The following is a 13,241-nucleotide window of genomic DNA, read 5'->3' as shown; positions in this document are numbered from 1 at the left end:
TAACCTGAACTGTTAAGGAGCTTTAAAAATGAATCTTTTAGTCTTTTTTTAGTATTATTACAGTAAAGTTTTTACACCAAGATACCAAATCCCATGTAAAAAATTCTGAATATGTTATAACTTTCTTTTCAAACTCTGCTACCTTATCAAGTACTAGATTACTATCTATGATAAGGTGAGATTTTAAAATATGTGTGATTTTTATTTTAGGCTGTCAACAATAGATGAATCTGGTTCAATTTTATCCGACATCAGTTTTGACAAAACTGACGAATCATTGGTAATGTAACCATTATCTGAATTCATTTCTTGTATTGTCTTACAATAAATTTTTTAAAATGATCCTTTGTAAGATGTCTATTATTATGGGTGAATATTCAAAGTTAAGCCTAAAGGAATGGACAGACTGAAAATGCATGTTTGCCATCTGTTTGATACTAAAGAGGTTGTTTTTTCTAATATCTAGGATTGGGATTCCACAATGGTAAAGACTATTAGGTTGAAAAAGAGAGAAAAAAGGGTATGTATGGGTTTTTAAAAATTTACTTGTATTACCTGATGCAAAGAGCAGGTTTCATTTATTATTGAAATTTACATTAGTGATTGGGGGTATGCCTATAATGCAAATGTTTTCAGCTTGGGAACATTTAAATCATATTTCAGTGTATATAATTGTTATTTTTTCATTAGAGTTATACTCTTAAGTCTGAAACTTTTTTTTATGCTCACAGAATCTCCTAACAGCCAAGCATTATGTAGAGAACCATTTAATTTCCATACTTTTTGCTTGTGCAATAAATAGGACAATTTTGGCAAATATATTTAAGAAAATCTGATGTAACAGAATAATAGTTGGAAGGAAACTTGGAGATCTAGTCCAACCCCAGCTCAAGCAGGAAACCCTATATAATTTTAGATAAATGTCCAGTTTCTTCTTTAAAAACTTCCTGTATTGGATGTTGATGTGGAAATTGCCATCAGTTTTGCTTTCAGTTAATATACAGCTGAACTCTGGAAATCTTATTATATATATATAAAAGCCAAATACAACTCACTCATCACAAAATCTCCAGGACGGTAAAACCTACAAACTTGAAATTTGGCACTTATGTTCCTCTTGGCTTCTAGGTGCTTGCTAAGAAACAATTTTTCAAAATGACCATCAGATCATTAGTATTTCATATACAGTATTATATTCACATGCTAGGAGTTAGATGTTCTACTCCCCCCCCCCCGAATGGAACTCTGTCCCAACTGCCAGTTGCCTTATATTAACACACACTGATGCTACCCCTTTGCTAAAGTGGGCGTGGTCAGCACGTGACTCTTCCGGCCTGTGGGCTGGGACATTCTATTCCCCCTCCCCCTCTGTTCTAACTGCCAGTTGCTTTATATTAACATGCTCTGATGCTACGGATCAAGCCTGAGCGCATAGTTTAGTAGTGAAGCACAGGCATCCAGCTAGTACATTTAATATATACTTGAGATAATCTACCACCCTTCCCATTTAATTCTCTTTACTTTCATCTGTATGGGTTACTAGGTAAGGTAGGCAAAAAGTGTGTTGTCTCTGCATGTTTTGAGTAGGAAATGATAATTTAGATAAACACTTCCTATTCTGCTTAGAATCTCTATAAATATAGAATTTAATATTTCTCTAGAATTTTCCCTTCACTCAAGAATGCTGTCATGCTTTCACTCAGAGACTTACAAATGTGCTTCCTTTACAGCGCTCTTCTAGACAGTTTATTGAAGGCCCACCTGGTCCTTTAAAGAAAACTCGTTCCATTGGCTCTACAGTAGATCAGGTATGTGCTTTTACAAAGACTATTAGATTCCTTCCAGAAGTAGGTCTCTGATCTCTAAATACCACATATTTAACTATAGAGGGGGTGTTCATTAGTATTCATTGCTTCATAGCTTTTTACTCACTGCAAATTCATCAGCAATTTCATGTTGCCAATAGGGCACTGTGTGTGTGTGCTTTTGTTTTATTATGCTCAATTCTTGGAGATAGCCTGGACAAGTTCCTCCAGTTTTCTTGACAGGGTTTTTCAGAATTGATTTACACTTGCTTCCTTCCTAGGGCTTTGAGAAAGTGACTGGCCAAAGGTCACCCATTTGGCTTTGTGCCTAAGGTGAGACTAGAACTCACAGTCTCCCAGATTCTAGTCTTAACGCCTTAACCACTGCACCAAACTGCTCTTAAAGTTATAAGTTAGTGCTCTCTCAGGTGCATTTCCTGATGTGATTCCTAGATATGCTTTCAGGTTTTGATTATGGTGACCAGGAATTTTGGGGTCTGCAGTCTGGAGTATACAATGTACCTGGAGTATACAACTGTAAGGAATCTGTTGGAGAATATGGGATTTATTGGTATCATGTGGAAATTTCTCTTTTCTCATTTGAAACCAGGGTTTTTAAGTTTTGCTGCCTAGGATGCTGAGTAGGTGTCCAGATTGCACTATTAAAACATACATATCTTAAATATTCTGAAAGAGAGAGCTTCTTGTTTATGTTTCCTACATGCTTCTTTCAACTATTTTATTTCAGGGAAATGAATCCATAGTTGCAAAAACAACTCTCACAGTTCCTAATGATGGCGGCCCAATTGAAGCAGTTGCCACTATTGAGACTATACCTTACTATGTGGGAAACCAGAGAAAGGCAGGTAAATGTGTCTATGAAATTTAGACTATTATGATTTCTTCTTTGTCACAGTTTTTAATCTGTGTTTGCCAGTAACAATGCAGCTGCTGATAGAAATGAAAGTAAGGGGTTTCTGACAGTGTTCATCTGAATTACAGTTGAAATTTGTTATGAATCACATAGGACCATATTTTCTTTCCACGTGTAACACTACGTACTTTTAATTTTCAATCTTTACCTTCATTGGATTTTATATAACAGGAAAAGAAGAAACCTGCCAGTGAGAAAATGTATAAATGTTAAATCCATCCCACGCATCGGTTCTTTAAGAAGGTTTAAAATATCCTTTAAGTCTGAGCCCTTGTGCTGAGGAAAGGATCTAAAAGTAACCATTTGCTTCTCCCCCCCCCCCCCAAAAGCGAAGTATTACCTATTGTAATAGAATTGAGAAAAGAGAGAAATAACTTTATCAGGTTAACAACACAGGTTAGAGTAGATGTATTAGTTTAAACTGTCAGCTTAATCCTGTATCAAAAACTGATTTTTCAAATTGTCTCTTTTTCCACCCAAGCCATCCTACAGCCTTGGAACAGTGACTCAAGCCTGGGAAGCAGGAAGGTTGGAAACAAATCCGAAACAGATGGATCTAGCACTCCTGGAAGCACTGGGACGAGACTACACGAATTTGTATCAAAAACGGTGAGTGAAGAGGCCTCTCAGTTCTGGGTCCAATTCAAAGCTCATATTATTTTGGGTCTAAGATACTAGTCAGCTGACTTTTTGTAGTCAGTCATACTCATTCTCTGATTGTCAGCTGAGGTTATGTTTTGAAATGTTCTGAAAAAAAGAGAATGAAACATGGCAGTTGCTAGAATAGATACTGTTTCTGACACAGTGCAAAGTTGTTTAATGATTTCATAATACATCAAATGTGATGTAGAACCTTCTCTTGGTTTGTAAAGGCTTGCCCAGAAAGCCATGTTAAGGAAGACATTTGCACATTTTTTTTGCAAGAAGTCAAATAAAGGTTGGAAGGAAACCACTTTGCAAATGTTTAACCATAGAGCTGCAAACTCATGCCCTATTTTCATTTCCTTTTCATTCATTTCATTTCATTTGTTAATCAAATTACATATAAAAATATAGTTGAAAAACAATTAGGTTTACATTTTGCATAGAGTTTAAATAATGATCCTGCCATAGTATTGTTCCTAGCTGCCAAATACCACAAATGCCTAAGTAATGTAATATAGCAATCTTGCTGAATAAAAAGCTGGTTAAAGAGCAGCTATAATTTGCTTTTGTTACTCATAACTGGGATTTTCACAATTCAGAATTAGTTATGATTAAATTTGTGTTTCAGAGGGTGGGTCAGGATGAACTGATACACACACAGAGAGAGAGAGAGAGAGAGAGAATAATTAAACAAATTAGGGCTTGCATTTTGGATACTACGATACTTACATTAAAGAAGCAGCATGATCTAATCATATATGCAAGTAAAATTATTTACAAAACCAATATGTTTTGCTATGTATGTAAAGAATAGAACAATACTTATAGTAAAAGAAATCAAGTCTTAACTTACTTAATTTTTCTCACCCTTATGTTTCTTTCTGCTTGTGATTTATTGTAAGTTCTTCTTATATCAGTTACTGACACTGGAATGTCTATCAATTTTCTCCTGGTTGCTTTTAACTCACAGATATCTATATCCAGCATCTGAATCTCACTGTACACAACACAGTCCATCTTCCTGGTTTTTTCTACACTCTCACAAACTGCTAGAAAAACTGCTTTTTCTTCTGGTTTTCTTCCTTGTCCTAGAATTGGCATCTGTAAACTTGGCAGGGCAGGGCATTCCTCTGCTCAGCTGTCCATAAACCAGTTGATGTGCTCTCCAGCAGCATGTCTTGCAGCATCTGAAATGTAACCCCACCCCACCCCCTTTCTCCACTTTCCCTTTCTCTCTTTTTAAAATGCTTTATATCTAAGGCATGTATACACCACTTTACAGGTGCATTCTGCCATTTTCCTCTTTTCTGCCTACTTGTTCTTGGTCTTGTGAAGGCATCTGCCTTTCCTAAAAAGAAAAATGCATGACCTTTGTAGAGATCCAGACACCTTCCTCCGGGTGGGCATTCAACTGGTACAGATAGATAATTTAAATAAAATAAACATGTATACAGTAATGTCTTCACATGAATGTATTTTAGTGGCTAGTTGTATGTACTTGTCTGTGCCTGTTTATTGAACTCAATATATTTCATTGCTTATTCTCAATCAAGTTAGTTTACACATATTCTCTCTAGGTTATTAAACCTGAGTCATGTGTTCCATGCGGGAAGCGGATAAAGTTTGGGAAAATGTCCCTGAAATGCAGAGACTGTCGGGTAGTTACACATCCAGAATGTCGAGATCGCTGCCCCCTGCCCTGCACCCCTACTGTAGCAGGAACCCCTGTCAAAATTGGACAGGTATGCTTCTAAATAAAACACCTTAGTGGCTGATGATTGTATTTTGGATCTCAAAAAGTAATAATAATAATATTGAAGATTTAAATAGGTGAAAGAGTGTTAGTTCGCTGTGAAAATGTTTTTGATATAAGCAGCAGCAATGTTTCAAGTTATTTTCTGGTAAATAAAGCTACTGTTGATACAGCCACCAACTCTTCTTATACTGGAATTTAAAGAAGCTCTTTAGATTCTAGGTGCTGATAGAAAGAAAAGTATACACTGGAGACTGGAGTTTTAATATACGTGCCATGCGTATGTGTAAAGCTTTCTTGCTATCTGTTTTAAAGCAGGGTGGATAAAAATCAATGATTTTTTTTAAAAAAATAAAAAAATCGAATTTTTTTGATTTAAATCGTATTTTTTTTTATTTTTATCGAATTTATTTTAATAAAAAACTTTTGGGGTAAAAATCTATCGTAAGATAGTTTTCTATTTAAGATACATAAATAATTTAGTTTATTCAGCATGAAATGGAGCTTAGTTATCTAGCATGAGGCTGTATATTCTGCAACACTGGGACTCAGTGAGTCAACAGTGGGTCAAAGGAGTAGCAGAGATGACAGTTGCTCTTTAAAAATTACAATTTAAATCGAGTTGATTTAAATCAAGCCTTTTTACTAGTGATTTAAATCATGATTTAAATTGTGATTTAAATCAACTCAATTTAAATCAAATCCACCTTGCTTTAAAGCACATTGGTATCTATAAATACAAAATAAAAGGAGAACAGAAGAAAAAAACTAACTGCCTGATATTTTGGAAAGGAATCTGTTTACTTATATCTTAGTATTTATTGCTCATGTCTAAGATTTTTCACAAGCATATTATGTTCCAAATATAATCTAAACAGGGAAGAAGTAATATGTAACATATGCTTAAAAAAATCCTTGCATTGTTACTGTCATTGTTGTACTATTAGCATATTACAGTGCTCAGAAATATGTTAAATTTTTATTCTTGTATCTCTTGTATTGAGTTACTGAACATTTCATGCCATGTTTTTTCTTTTTGTATTAGCGCTATGGTACATTAATTTAGTTTATGAGTAGAATCTTAAGATTTAAGCTGTAGAATCTGGCACTCTGTCACACAAGTTAAATGAGTTCCTTGTCTCTTGTTTTCTTACTATGCACTTACATGATATATTTCTTACTAGTTTTACTGTTAAATTATATTAAAAACCGTGGCTTTGCTTTCTCTTTAGTGAAAATAAAAATAACAAGAATAACTTGTTATTTCCCATTTCCCATACTTGTTCCTTTCTCTCTTTTTAGGGAGTTCTGGCGGATTTTGTACCTCTGACGACTCCAATGATCCCTTTCATTTTAGTTCACTGTGTAAATGAGATTGAGAGACGAGGCTTGAATGAGGTAAACTAAACTTAAAAGGTATAAATCTTATGGAATTGTTTGGAATGCAGAAAATGCATATGCTTTCTGCTAAGACCTTCTATATCAGGGGTATCAAACTGGATGTCCGCGGCAGGATGCGTCATACGCAGGCCACACCCACCCCGAAGGGAAAAAAACATTGCGATACGTCACGTGACGGCAATGTGACGTGGCGAGTTTGACACCCGTGTTCTATATTCACCAAGATGTAGCTACTTTTAGAATTGCCGGGGTGGTGATTATGGAAGTCAAATGCTAGCACATGTTATATTAAAGCTGGAGGGATTTCAGAGAAACAAGTTTGGGATCTTGCTTTAAAAATCTTTGTTTCAACAGACGGGCCTCTACCGAATTTCTGGCTGTGACCGCACAGTGAAAGATTTGAAGGAGAAATTCCTTAGAGGGAAAACAGTACCTCTACTTAGCAGAGTGGAAGATATCCATGCTATATGTGGCCTTCTTAAAGATTTTCTCCGCAATCTTAAAGAGCCTCTTCTTACTTTCCGTCTCAATAAGGACTTTATGGAAGCAGCAGGTATGAGTAATATAACACATTTGAGTATAAATGTTGAATATACTTTTCTCCACTAGGCAAACTAAAATGCTGATTCTTATCCTTTTAATATGTTTTTATCCATGATATTAAAAAAAACTTGTATCCTGCATTTATTATTTTTACAAATAGCTCAAGGCAGTAAGTATATCCAACATATACCCTTTTTTCCCCACAACAACAATCCCTTGAGGTGGGTTGGATTGACACAAAGTGACTAGATTTATAGTACAATATTTCTATAGTATAGATGTATAGACTTCCCCCCCCCAAAAAAAAAATATTAAGTACTGTGATTTAGTACTTATTTGCTAAAACTTCCTTTGAATTCCTATATATTGACTTCATTCTATTTTTTATTTTCCACGCTGTCTGTTTGAAAATCAGTTTTCTGTTTTTGTTAATGTAACAAAAGTGGCCAAGACTAAAAGAGTACAATTACGCATTAGAACAGGGGTCTCCAACCCCCACTCTGTGGCTCACTACCGGGCTACGGCCTGTTGCAATGGGCAAGCACATGCGCGCAGCTCCACTCGCACAAGCAGCAGGCAAGTGTGCATGCGAAGCTCCACTTATGCGAGCAGAGGGTGCTCACGTACAAAGCTGTACACGTGTGCCTGCCATTCACACACACGCATACATGCACCAGGCCGAGCCACCAAGGTGTAAAGGTTGGAGACCACTGCACTAAAAATCCCTTTCTTATTGTTTTCTATTACTCAACATAATACTTATTTTTTAAAATTTCTTTTTTTAAAAATAATTTTTATTAATATATTCTATGCACCAATACACAAATAAAATATACAATCCTGCCACCATGGTGTAATGTGAGTACATTGTCCATAAATATAAAGTCATTCCTTTATACATACATACTTGCCATCATATATATACATCATCATATATCTATTCTATCCCACCTTTTCTGGACCCAATCGTACCATAATTTCCAACTGTTATAAAATTCTGAATCTTTTTTTACCATTGATCAATCTAGTTAATCTATCTGATTCCGCACACTCATTAATTTTATTATTTTCAAATCCATAGGTAAGTATTGATTTTCCCACTCCTGCGCATACGCTAATCTTGCTGCAGTAATAATGTGAATCAACAAGAATCATATACCTGATTTAACATTCAAAGGTTTTGCCCCCAACAGGAAAATCTCGGTCCTTAATTCCAAATTGATCTGTGTAATTTCCAAAATCCATTGCCGTATTTTTTTTCAATATTTAACCGCCTGCGGGCAGGTCCACCATTGGTGAAAATAAGTTCCATTATTGTAACCGCATTTCCAACAGCAGGAAGATGTCCTGGGAAACATTTTTTTCTATTACTCAACATAATACTTAATTTTTAAAATTTCAATAGCTCAATTCTTTATTTCAACAACGTTTATTTTCATAGAGAGCAATAGATGTTAATATGTTATTGATAGAAAGATATAGAAATTATTTGGTTGGGAAAACACTTGGAGGTAAAATGCTATGTAATCTTCCAAACTAGTCTACAGACTAGTCTAGTCTTCCTTAGCTCCCCAACACAATTTGCAAATATAGATTAGAGGGAGACACTGTCTCCCATGGATTTTTGATCAATGACTTTTTTCTTGCTCCAGATTTGGAGACTTATATCATTCTTGTTTAACAGTTTAACTGTTAACCTCTCTTTCCCCTCCCTCCTTCCCTGCTAAACGTTTTAGTAAGACTTGAGCTGTGCATCACACATCACAGAGTGATTTCTTTGGGATTAATTTAATGGTTGTTTGAATTCAGCCAATTGCAGTTTATTCAGTAAATAATAATTAAGCAAACAATAGCTTAGTATGATATATGAACATACCTATACGTTGGGAAAGGCCTAATATGTTGCCGTTTTAAATTAATTCTGCCTCCCTAACATGGAGACCAAAGTCTTAGAAACCTAAGCAGTTATAATTAAGGTACCTGCAGAAAATTCATTATTTTCTCCATTGTAATAAGCTGGAAGAGGTCATAGAAATACCATTTTTTATGTTTCCATTTAAAGAAATTATAGATGAGGACAACAGTATAGCAGCCATGTATCAAACTGTTGGAGAGCTACCACAGGCTAATAGGGAAACTCTGGCATTCCTCATGATTCACCTGCAGAGGTAAGTTCAGTTGTCTTATTAATTCTTGAAGAGGTGATAAAAAAGATTCTTTTACTATAATTCTGTTCATCTTGTGGGATTGGGGTGACAATGAAAGGAATAGTTCCTAAAACAAAATGTATTGCTCCTCTTTGCACAAATGCTCCTAGATGTCTGTCTTTTCCCTAGAGTGGCTCAAAGTCCAGATACCAGAATGGATATTTCCAACCTGGCTAAAGTCTTTGGGCCTACCATTGTTGGCCATGCTATACCAGAACCTGATCCCATGACACTACTCCAGGACACAAAAAGGCAACCTAGGGTAGGTCACAAGTGTGCATAACAGACTGGAAATGTTCAATATTTCAAATGATTGAGAAGCATTGATTTGAAAGAATCAATAAAAGAAAAAATATTCTTTATATGTCAATGTGAATTTGTAGGTTGTGGAACGGTTGCTCACTTTGCCTGTGGGTTACTGGAGCCAGCTTATCATGGTAGAACAGGAAAATATTGAGCCAGCTCACATCATTGAAAATGCCAATGCTTACTCCACAACCTGCACACCTGATATTAAAGGTAATTATGCCTTTGAATTGTTAGCTATGATCCAACACATGTGCTAATTGAAACTTGATAATGTGAACAATAGTGTTGCTTTTTCACACCAAACTGTGAATATGAGTGTTATGATACCCAATTATGTCATCAGTATACCTTTAAACTGAATACCTCTAAACAGTGGGAGATGTTGTAGAAGTCCTGTCCAAATGTCCAGAGACAGCCAATCTGGTTGGGGAAGGCAAACAAGTCGGAGTGACTGTTAATTTGAAAGCTTCTGTAACATTTGATGGGAATCTGTTCCCCAGAAAGAGCAGATTCACAACACAAAAGTTCCACCCAGACTCACCATTCCTACTACATTAGTAGGGAGAAGCTGTGATCAGGGGACCCTTCAACTGGTACACCATTTGCAACTTCGTATGGGACAGGATTGAGGAAGATTACTCATGTCATTGTCACCTCCCAATTAGGTTATTATAATTAGTTCTACTTGGGCTATCCACAAAGTCTATTCAGAAACTTCAACTGGCCCAGAATGCAACAGTCTACATGTTTGCAGACCAATCTCTACTGTCACATTTCAACACTCTGGGAGCTATAATGGCTGTCAGTATATTTCCAAGTACAATTCTAGGTCCAAGTGCAATTCTAGGTGCTGGTTGATACCTTTAAGTTTCCCTGTTTGGCTTGCGTTCTGATATTTAAGGGACTGTCTTTCCACATAGTCTCTGCCCATTCCATCCTGATAGCTAGAGTGTATTTACTAAGAGGTCCCACCTACCAGTACGTAGGTGGCAAGAGGGGACTCAACACTGAACTTTGTTAGTAGCAGTTCCCCTCCTGTGGACAACTTGTCGCTTGACACAAGAATCACCCCCATGTGTTATAGAAATCAGTACAAACTTGGCTTTTCTGGAAGATTTATGGGGGCTGATTGGAGAGCTACAGGTACAAATGCATGCATGCACATACAAAAGCACATCGAATGTGAATGTATGTGGCTTTGTATTCTTATTTGATGTGTGGAAATTTCAAAATGTAATTTTATTTTATGGTTATTATTTTAATCTCTGTAAACTGCCTAAAGTCTTTGAGGATTGATGTGATAGATAAATTGCAGAAATAAATAAATTCGACAGGGTTGCCATTTTTAGTGAAAAACCTCTAATTGTTTCCTTTCACATACAATCTTATTCTCTGCTCCTGTAGTATGTAGTCCTCAACATATGGAGCGTATCTACCCATTTTCTGTGTCTGCTACTTCAGTCTACATAAATTGGATTTCGATATTTGGGGATTTTGCTTGCAAAAAAATTGCAGGAGAATAGTATGACTTGAGTTATTTGCACTTTAGTTTATTTTTTGAGCAAAGGTTGAAAACGTGAGAATTAGATTTGGATTAATTGTGATATTATTTGAGAGAGGGAGTAAGTCATTCTCATTAAGATTTTTCATCACTTTACTTAAAATGCTGAAGCTATTTGAAATATTGTATCTTAAGAATATTAACTGTAATTGTTCTTATCACATAGTGAGCATGTTGGGACCACTCACTACTCCAGAACAGCAATTGGTAAAAACTCCTTCAAGCAGCTCACTGTCTCAGAAAGTCAAATCTACATTTAGCAAAACCACTCCCAAGTAAGTTTAATTATTTATTTGGTCTAATTAGCAAAATATCAAGTCAAATCCTTATTGAGGTCACAGACCAGAATAAATTAGCAAAGTATGTTTTTTTTTCTATTCTTCCTTGGTGTTTTGGAGCTATAAATTGAGTTTGTATAATAGCTGATCACCAATTAGTGGGTGATATCAGAGAAAAATGGGGGGGGGGGAATTCTGATTCTAGATATATGATTTGGAGTACTGGGGAATGAAAATTGATGAGACTATTTGAGATAGAAGAGAATATGAGAAATAATTGATACATATCCCGATGGAAAAATACTCCGAATGAGCAACACATTAGTTGTGAATACTTCCAAAAAAAAATTTCAGATCAAATGGTTGCCGTTTTTAATTTGAAATATAAGGCTATCTTATCAGTTTACCTGTGAATTGCAGGCTCCTTAAGTGGACTTTTGTGGGGTTGTGATTTTTCCTGAATATGTGTTATATAAATACAACACGGAATAGCCCAACTGCCTCCTCTGTACAACTGTTTCTGGACTATATGTGGAAGCCAGGGGAAAGGTTATTTGCATTAATTTCAGGGAATTTGAGTTGTATGTTTTTTGTATGTCAGGAAAGTGGAAATATGGAGCAGTGTTCAACAGATATTAATGAAAGATATAAAAAGATACATTTCAAGAGTAAGGTTATTTTTCAAATGCTAAAACATACAGACACTGGCCACTATTGCATACTGAAAACTGCTCATGATGAATCTTTCCACTTATTTCCTAGATTTGCAAGCAAAAGCAAGTCTGCGACAACTCTTGGACGGCAAGGAAACTTTTTTGCTTCTCCAATGCTGAAATGAAATATCTTGGTGTTCTGATTATCTGCTTGCAATGCCATTATAAAGACCAGCAATAAAATCTCAAGTCTTCCTTCACTTCCTAACAACAATGTGTAATAATGTCAGTAATATATAGCTGCTTTTTTGCTTTTCTTAAATTTTAGTTGAATTTTATTCAGTCTAAGATGTCTAGTCATATCACATTTATTGTAGGGTATAACTGGCATAATCCACTCAGTGTGTAAGTAGGGAATGTGTAAGTTTGCTTACTTGTTTTTGAAAATATGTCTCTAGCTGGGAAACTGCCATCATTGGAAAGGAATGTAGTTTGAAAAACTAATAGTTTTCTTCATTTCACAAGCTTTGGATAAAATAAGTGCTGATCCATTACAAAGGGTTTCTACTTGAAACTATATAAATTCAAAATGTGGTCATGTGAAAAATTGAAACCAAGTGGTCCATTAGTGCATGTGCACATTGTATAAGATATTTCTTTTTATATCAAAGGAGGACATAATAAACTAATTGAGGAAATGAGATAATAGTATGTTGTCACTTTAACTCTAATCTCACCCACTTAGACTATTTGAATTATATACACTTGTTGAAATCATGTGCTTTGCATTGGGAAGACTGTTAAGGTTACAGTCATAGCAATGTGAATTTATTTTTGAATGTACATCTACAAAGCTTTCTGATAAAGGGAATTCTTAAAAGAGCTGTCATTAAATAGAAGTTGAATGTAATATCTGTTGATAGATGTATGGGATAAATCTGTCCTTTTGACTTTTTAATTATTTTCTGTTGTATGTTAAAAACTACTCTCTATTTAAGAGCATGTTATTTTGCAGCATCAAAAATAGAATAGATAAAGTGACATAGATTTGAACGAGTAAAATTAGTAAACTTGGATAATCTTCCCAAACAAGCAAAGAATGGGTGCAAGAAAATTTATTGCACAACTTCCCCTCTGTGTGACTCTATTCTA

General features: G+C 35.4%; 1 protein-coding gene across 10 annotated transcripts in view; it reads left to right on the top strand.

Moving 5' to 3' along the window:
• RACGAP1 (Rac GTPase activating protein 1) overlaps positions 1-12,790 on the top strand; it is a 31,294-nt gene extending 18,504 nt beyond the window's left edge. For all 10 annotated transcript variants that reach the window (XM_034412417.3, XM_034412419.3, XM_034412418.3 and 7 more), the window contains exons 6-18: positions 211-280; positions 467-520; positions 1,731-1,808; positions 2,554-2,671; positions 3,221-3,348; positions 4,962-5,126; positions 6,440-6,535; positions 6,893-7,091; positions 9,144-9,249; positions 9,418-9,550; positions 9,672-9,807; positions 11,325-11,433; positions 12,199-12,790. In XM_034412417.3, coding sequence (XP_034268308.1) covers positions 211-280; positions 467-520; positions 1,731-1,808; positions 2,554-2,671; positions 3,221-3,348; positions 4,962-5,126; positions 6,440-6,535; positions 6,893-7,091; positions 9,144-9,249; positions 9,418-9,550; positions 9,672-9,807; positions 11,325-11,433; positions 12,199-12,274 — 1,468 coding nt within the window. In that variant the 3' untranslated portion in view covers positions 12,275-12,790. The remainder of the gene's footprint in view (positions 1-210; positions 281-466; positions 521-1,730; positions 1,809-2,553; positions 2,672-3,220; positions 3,349-4,961; positions 5,127-6,439; positions 6,536-6,892; positions 7,092-9,143; positions 9,250-9,417; positions 9,551-9,671; positions 9,808-11,324; positions 11,434-12,198) is intronic.
• The last annotated feature ends 451 nt before the right edge of the window (positions 12,791-13,241 follow it).

Source organism: Pantherophis guttatus, chromosome 2, assembly GCF_059756535.1.
Source record: "Pantherophis guttatus breed Tessera chromosome 2, ASM5975653v1, whole genome shotgun sequence".
NCBI classification, from domain to species: Eukaryota; Metazoa; Chordata; class Lepidosauria; order Squamata; family Colubridae; genus Pantherophis; species Pantherophis guttatus.
This window is presented reverse-complemented; position numbering and strand designations above follow the sequence as displayed.